This window comes from Lactuca sativa, chromosome 5 (genome assembly GCF_002870075.4).
Source record: "Lactuca sativa cultivar Salinas chromosome 5, Lsat_Salinas_v11, whole genome shotgun sequence".
Lineage (NCBI taxonomy): Eukaryota > Viridiplantae > Streptophyta > Magnoliopsida > Asterales > Asteraceae > Lactuca > Lactuca sativa.
The window spans coordinates 43,694,342-43,703,183 of NC_056627.2; the positions used below are offsets into that span (position 1 = coordinate 43,694,342).

The 8,842-nt window shown below is 31.8% G+C and overlaps 1 protein-coding gene across 1 annotated transcript; it reads right to left on the reverse strand.

The window, feature by feature from the left end:
* Positions 1 to 7,238: 7,238 nt before the first annotated feature.
* LOC111911450 (transcription factor TCP14-like) lies at positions 7,239 to 8,842 on the reverse strand. The gene has a single exon (XM_023907233.2). The coding sequence runs from the start codon at positions 8,580 to 8,582 to the stop codon at positions 7,380 to 7,382; it is 1,203 nt and encodes a 400-aa protein (XP_023763001.1). The 5' UTR covers positions 8,583 to 8,842; the 3' UTR covers positions 7,239 to 7,379.

The window sequence follows — 8,842 nt, forward strand, 5'->3', positions numbered from 1 at the left end:
GCAAAAAAACAAAAAAAAAAAAAAAAATAATAAATAAATAAATTACATTATAAGTGCATCATCCAACTTATACATTTAAAAGAGATGCGATGAAAAGTTGTAAGCGACCATTGAATTGAGGAATCTAAATTAAAAACATTTTTTCTAAAGGTATTCCATGAAGATCCATGCCAAAATTAGTATAACAAAACACATTCAACGACTAAACCTATACACAAATACTACATTACCCATGCATAAATCTTATCTTAGTGCTCTTAATGACCCCAAATGGATCAATGTCATGGAAAATGAATTTAATGCTCTAATTGCTAACGATATTGAGAACTCATTCCTAAGCCCCAACGGTGTTTTTTTTTTTTTCAGGAAAAGGCTAAAGATGGATCATGCTCCCGAGCTTTACAATTCTTGACTTATGAAAAAATACAAAAGTCAAAGATCTAAGATTGACTATGATGAAATTCGTTATGTTTGTCAAATTGACAACTATATACATAATCCTCAATCTTGTTGTCTCATGCAAATGGCCTACGCACCAACTTGGTGTAAAAGAATGTGTTCCTATATGACATTCTTAGTGAAACAGACTATATGCACCAACAATCTGATTTTTATGACAAAAACTCATGGTAACTTTGTTTGTCTCCTACATGAAATCATTATATGGTCTTAAACAATCACCAAACATTTGATTTCAACGCTTTTCCACTTTAATCACTAGCATCAACTTCATTCTTAGCAAGTTTCTAACACTACCTACTTGATTTTCCTTGACTTCGGCCTTTAGGTACAAATGTCTAACACTACCAACTTGATTTCATATTTTGATGTTGATTATGGAGGAGGGATTCATTTCCTCCCAACCCACTGAATCCACTGCCACATCATTTTTTCTCTTTTATTTTTCTTCATCTTTCTCAACCCACAACACACGGAAACCCTATCTTTTTGAACCCACTCAATTAAAAAAAAATACAAAACAATCAAAGGTAAAATCTTAATTACCAATAGAGTTACCGGCGGTACCACTCCCGCTTCAAACAGGTTGGTTAATTGGTTTCACCAATTCACTTCATCATCTCTCTCTATTTTCTCATTCTCATTTTCTCTTGTACCATGTGTTTTAAACTTGTACCTCAATTGTTTTGTATTTTTTTAATTGAGTGGGTTGAGAAAGATAGAATTTCTGTGTGTTGTGTGTTGGGAAAGATGAAGAAAAAGAAAAGACAAAAATTGATGTGACAATGTGTTCAGTGGGTTGGGAGGGAACGAATTCCTCCTCCCTTAGGGGGGATATCCCTCTACACAACATGTCTACTAGTGGCTGCTGCGTATTCTTGGAGACAATCCCATGTCGTGGTCCTCTAAGAATCAAGACATTGTCTCCAACTCTAGTGTCGTAATATCGAAGGCTTGCTAATGTCATTTTATAAACATGTTGGATTTGTAATCTCTATAGGGAGCTTCATTCCCCTCTTTTGAAAATTACTACAGTCTAAAGTGACAACATCCGGGCAATATACATTTCTAACAATTTGGTTCAATATCAACGGACGAAACACATTGAGATCAACATCCACTTTATTTGTGGAAAGGTATCCAGGGCCAACTTTGAGTTCTTCATGTCTCATTGGGACTTTGGTACACTGTCATTTTCACAAAAAGTCTCCCTACTTCTCTCTTATCAGATTTCCATATTAGTTTGAATGTCTGTTCTTGACCTACCAACCAAATTGTGGTGGTGTATTAGTGTATTATATTGGGGTATTGTGTATTAACTTATTGTGTTATCTCGTTAGTCCATGTATTAGCCCAATTGTATCTATCATGTATTAGTTCTCTTTATATAGAATGAAATCAACATCGTGGATTATTCCAATTACACCGTCTACCTTTTTTTTTAATTTTATTTATTATTATTTTTTTGTGCTTTCAATCTAGTTTGAACGTTCGCAACAATAATCACGATCAAAAAGAAAGGGATGTTATTATTACATTATATTTGGATTATATTTCTTTTGGATTTGGCCTATAGTGTATAGTCTGGCCCATTATATCACACGTGTAATTTACCTATATATTTCTAATTAATAAAAATATCATTAAGGGAAAATATTATATTATCCATAAGAAGAAAGGGAAAAAAAAAACTGCAGGATGTAACGTTTTTCACCATTCATTGTGCATATTACCTTCAGATTTTAATTTGATATTTATTTATGTGTTGATTTAGACATATGTCATCTTAATATTTAAACTTTATACAAAAACCCTCCTTAACTAGACAAATCCCCACCTTTCTAGAGAATAGGGTGACCATTTTATATGGACACACCAATCCAGAACCAAACCTTGGCGTTTCACACAAAATATGTTATTAGACCCTTGTTCATATGCTAGTATACATATGGTACCATATGATGGGATTTTAAATAATATTAACTATAAAAGGAAGACATGCCTGTGTCTTTTCTCATTGGTACTTTCACTAACATAAGTACGTAAAAGGTTATTAAAAACACTATATAATGGTTTAAGGACATATGAAAATATAAAGATTATGTACAAATTCTATTAGTCAATGTAACTTATCTTTTGAATTGTCATATCAAAATAAATAATATGAATTTTATCGATGTTAACATATACAATAGTTTTGTTGTACTTAGTCTTGGTATTTATAAGGATTATGGTTTTGATATGGCTATCATGGTTTAGAAGCAAGGTGCACCATATTGGAGTTTTGATTTTCCTATTTTATACGTTGAATAAGTTGTTTACTTATAGGGATCAATATAATATTACATGATATTCAAAGAAACATTTTCGAGGTCGTTGTTCCACAACATTTTTTTAAGACATAATTTGTGGAGGTTTCCTAATTTTGTTCTTTTCCAACAAAACAAACCAAAAAAATTATTTTAAAACACAAGTTTTGGATTTACAATAGAAGTAAGAAATTCAAAATTAGTTAAGTTAATCGGTGTACTTCAAAATCCAATTCTAGCCTTAACTAATTATGTAATATTCTTTTTTTTTTTATTAGCATTTTGCTACTTAAAATACTACATAATTTTAAAAGATTATAAGATTACAGTTAGTCTATCTTTATCTCCCTTTCGTATCTCTACTTACAGTTCATTAAATTTTGTAACATAAACTCACAATTGTCATTCACCACCATACATTACCGTTTAACACCCTCAATAGCCTTTACCAACTTCAACCACCCCCTTGGCCCCATTTGGCTTCCGTAGTAACCCTCGACAACCATCAACAATTCTTAGGACCTCTCAATAAGTCTCGATAACCTTTGGACACCCCACCAACAATAACACTTTGTACCTCTTAACAACTTTCTAAAGCTCTCAGTCATCCTCAACACTATACCCCAACCCTTCAGACTCATCTCCACGACTCCCATCTCTACAATCTTATTCATTGAGGACCTCATATTTAGACTCGTATACCCGATTTTATCCTTGGTAAACTTTAAATGACCATTTATTAGCGATAATATATTATTGTTGATTGTGCGTAAAAAAAATTATTATTTCTCAACAAATGAATACATGGAATCACAAATGAATATATTTGTTCTCACGTTCTCAACATTTTTGGTGTTTTTATTGAATCTTTTCTATATATATATATATATATATATATATATATATATATATATGGAAAAGATCCAATAAAAACACCAAAAATGTTGAGAACGTGAGAACAAATATATTCATTTGTGATTCTATGTATTCATTTGTTGAGAAATAATAATTTTTTTTTACGCACAATCAACATGAATATATTTTTTCTGTTCAATTGAAATTAAAGGCGAAAAAATTTATCATTTCTCCACAAATGAATACATGGAATCACAAAAGAATATACTTTGTTTTTGCGTTCTCAACCTTTTTGGTGTTCTCATTTGATCTTAATCCTATATATATATATATATATATATATATATATATATATATATATATATATATATATATATATATATATATATATATATATATATATATATATATATATATATGATTTGATCTTGCTATTTATCTACATATATGATTGTCACATATTTTATTCTAATTATAATTGATATCTTCTATGGTATATCGAAGCAAAACTTAAAACTTCTCGTAACTTAAAATTGTCATTACTGTTGAATGCCAAAATTATTTGCCTTTGGCAACGTTCCTTCGTTTCTCGCCACCACTATTACTTCCCATCACTACATATTCTAATGTTCTTTAAGGAGTCTTCATAATCATGCCATTAAAACCGAGTATTGTGTATTTTCAGGTTATTACTTGACATCCTCATCTTTCAAACATCAAACAACGATCTTTAGATCATGTGCTCAAGTTTAGGACTATTCACTATTTGGATAAAACCGAATTATCCAATTGGACAATTTGGATCGGATATTCGGATTTTTGGATTGGTTTTCAACAAAACCAAATTATTATTTTGGATTTCGGATTGGTTTTGGTTTATAAAATAAGAACCGAATAGTCCAAAAAAACCGAATAAACATTCCTTATTTATCTATTCATAATATATATCTATAGTTTTTTTTATTAATTTTGTAATTTATTTTTTCAAATAGGAACGTTTCACCCAATAAAAAAACATTAATATGCATTTTCACTCAAAAGTTTATATCTACAAAATATTTAAATATAATATATCTTCTTATTAGTTGTTTATTAATTTCAAATCACAACTAAGTAATTTGTTTTTGATTCTTGTGTAAAGTTTAGTAATCTTATAATTATTTTTTGTGTTAAAATGTTTCGGTTTTTAAAAACCAAATTATAAAAACCGATCCAACCGAATTGTAATTGGATCGGATCGGATTGGATTGGATTTAAATTTAGTTTGGACTATTCAGATCCATGTTTTGAAAACCGAAATCAATTTAGATTCACTTGATTGGATTGGATCAAACCGATCCATCCAAACGAACACCCCTACTCAAGTTGAGTATCAACATCGCTTAATATACTACTCAAAGTTTACGTACCATTTACACAATACAATGTTGTATATTTTGACAATGTCCGTGCATATTACCCTTTATTGAAATCATTTAACATCAACGCACCTAACATCTTCATATTATATTGATATTCATTTTATATTTGAAAATGTTTGAGTATGAATTTTTAAGGTTCTTCATCGTTCTTAAAAAAATATCAGCATAAAGACTTCCCTACAATGTGTTTACAATATTTCAATCAAGTTTAAGCATTCAACTTGCAGGGGTGCATTACCGATATAGATTTCAAATATTTATAAATATGTTTTTTTTTTAGATTTGACTTGATATTTTTATTTTAAACAATCAACAATTTAATTTAACTGATATATCAATTCAGCTTAATACTTTTATTTTAAACAATCAAAAAAAAAATCATAATACAAAAGCTTCGCTAAGTAACTTATGATAGCTATTAGGAGCTTTCAACTTTTATATTTTATATTTTATGTTATTTTACACCTTTAAAAAGTCTACATTTATCTTCTCAGAACACTTTAACGCAAATAAAAATTATAGTTTTTAGCTTGCAGCTACTAGCTACCAGTTATTTTGACCAAATTATCATTGATCATGATGTATATATTGAGTTTCTTTACAATGTTTAATAAAAATTTAGTTCAAAATTTAAAAAATAGGCAATTGTTATTAGGACCGATCTCGTTGGTCCTATGGCTAATTATAAAATCCAAATGACCATATTGATCAATTTTGGTATTGATTTCAATATTTGAAGAAATGTCGATTTTGGTTATTAGACCACTTTTGCTAAAATTTGGTTGGTATTCGTCAATTTATACTTCTTATTAGCAAAAAAAATCAAAGTATTGCGGTCAAATTTATATATAATTCTCTTAAATCATATCAATGTGGTATATTTTTTAGTTTGCTACAACTTATTTATCTTTTGGAAATATACAAAAGATGTTTCACCAACAATGTATACATCATTTGATAGCCTCTGTAATAGTAGTGTAGCGATTGAAATATGATATTATATACATAAGATGCAAAATTCAAACATAATGTTTAAAATATTAGTGGTGATCATTGGAGAATGCAATTTACTTTTTTTTTAATCATTTGACATTATCAATCTATCATATGATTGAACACACCTAGCTTAGTTAGTTAAAGAAATGAACATAACATGCCAAATCACTTGATTTGATTAAGTTACGTACCCCAACAATCCTTCATTTGTAAAGTGAAAGGACATATGTCCCCCTCGCCACTACTCTACAACCTTCTTCAATATAATTTGATTACCTTAAATTAATATACTAGTATATGACACAATTAACAGATCAAAAGATCAATCATATGAAAAAAGGTGTCCATGAAATTTAGTTTAGTGAGTTGCTTTTTATAACGTTTGTAAGTCATGACAACAACGAATGAGTCGTAACTTGTTCTTAACTTCAAGTTATTTTTAGTCATAACGATCAAATTACAAAATTATCATTGTAAATTGATCAACATTGTTTTACCAAGTACATAGGGTTAAAAATGTACTTTTACCTATCACTTAATATGATGTAATTAGAAGTTAATCCAAAATATTCTAAAAAAGGCTTCTTATTAATAAACATTATGTTTAAGTTATTATAAGAAATAATAGACACATCTGCATAAATATGTAATAACATCCATTATGAACACACACCGGCAACATAATTTTAAAAAATGGTTGACTAATATGGTCAAACATCTATAAAAATACATAATTAAAAAAAATGGTTGACTAATATGATCACCTAACAATCAACAGTTTAATTTAACTGATATATCAATTCAGCATTTTAGTTCCTTTGTGAATTAATTACAAATTACGATAGTAATATATAAGTAAATTACCTTAATATATAAGTAATTTAACTGATCATCTAACAATCAACAATTTAATTTAACTGATATATCAATTCAGCAATTTAGTTTCTTTGTGAATTAATTACAAATTACGATAGTAATATATAAGTAAATTACCTTAACCAAGTATGGTAATTTCATATCGTTAATTTGAAAATTTTCAATTAATTGTTTGTATAAGTAATTAAATTAAAGACCAAAAGATAGTATATAAAATTCATACTGAAAAACTACAATGGGACTTTTTTTTTCTAATATTAAGACCACATTTTCGTCCCCAAACCCTTTGAAAATTTTCATTATATTAATCACACAGATGAAATGGAAAAATTAAATAAAATATTAAAAATCAGAATATATAAGAATTGTTTTTGAAATTTTTCAAAAAAATGGAGAAAATCAAACCTCACGTGTGTGTTTTACACATCAAATTTAACAACACGATTGTGGAGGCGGGAATCGGCTACGAGTTGTGGCTGGTTGTATCATGCCGATCATCACCGCCACCGCCGCTGCGGTGGTGAGACTGAGACTCAGACCCACTCGCCGTAGGTTCAGATAACCCTGGACCGAATATTGGCCGATAAGGATTTAATCCAGCAAGCATGTTCAATTGCCCTTCACTATAACAACCACCACCACCACCACCATTGTTACCGCCGATTCCCGCTCCTAGTTGTTGACTAGGCAGAAGCGCGACGGGTGTCGGAAAATTCATAAAATGTAAGCCACTAGAAACCGTTCCTCTATACACAGCAGCACTGTTATTTACGTTCGGAAAAGTCCAGATAGGGTCGCCGTTCATGACTTGGTGTTGGTTAGGATTAGAGACCATCCAAAAGTTCGCCGGAATCGATGGGTGACTAGCCGCCATCGCTCCGGCGCTTGACTGCATCAAATAGTTTCCCATCTGTTGTTGGTGTTGTGACGATAAATCCAGCTCCATCGGAGGCCGTCGTTTCCTTCCCATTCCCTCCTCCATCTCTGATAACTCGACCGTATTATCCCTCATTTCTTGCTTCGCTTGTAACATCTGATTCAGATTCATCGTCGACCCAAAACTCAAAAGATTAGATGAAGAATTCTCCGATGGAGATAACCCAATTCCGGGAAAAAGATTCCTCCTTTGTGGGAGAGTGAAATTCGGCTTGAAATAAGTGGATCGTAGCTGCGACGGAACCGACATACTTGACCCAGAACTCCGGAGTGAGATATTGAGTGAAGTAAAGTTCGCCGGGATAGTACCAGTTCCGGTGGCTGCGATGACGGAAGGCTCAGCCTGTTGCAGGAGCCACTCAATGGTTTCACCGTCAGACTTGTGTCCAAGCTCACGGGTAAGCTGGAAAACCCTTGCGGCACATAAAGCCGGCATACGGATACGGCGGCCGCGGCCGTCGACCTTTGTATGCCGATCTTTGGTGGAAGTTCTCTTGGGGGGTTGTTTCTTTGAAGGCTCGGCGGAGGAAGTGGTGGCGGTGGTTATAATTTGCATATTAGAGGTGTTGGATCTAAGCCCAGGGTTTAGATTAGTGTCGGCGGAGATGGCAAGAGAAGGGTATGCAGCAGTGCCGGAGGAGGAGCAGCTGGCAGCTTCATCGTCTTTCTTTTCAAGTAGTTTAAAAGGGAAATTTGGGCGATGGTGGAAGTGATCATCACCACCATCCATGATCGCATGAACTTACACAATACACGCACTAAAACCCACAAGAAACACACACACACACACAAACACACTGTGTGTGTCTTCACTTATGTGAACTGAATTAGGGTTTTGTGGGTCTTAAATTCTTTCTCTTTCAAAAACATGAACAGTCTCTCTCTTGAAATGTTGAATATTGAAATTGTTTCGCATTTGATTTTTTGTAGAGATACGTGGGAAGATAAGGAAGGAGGGCAAGCTTTAAGCAACAAAGACAATGAGTGGGA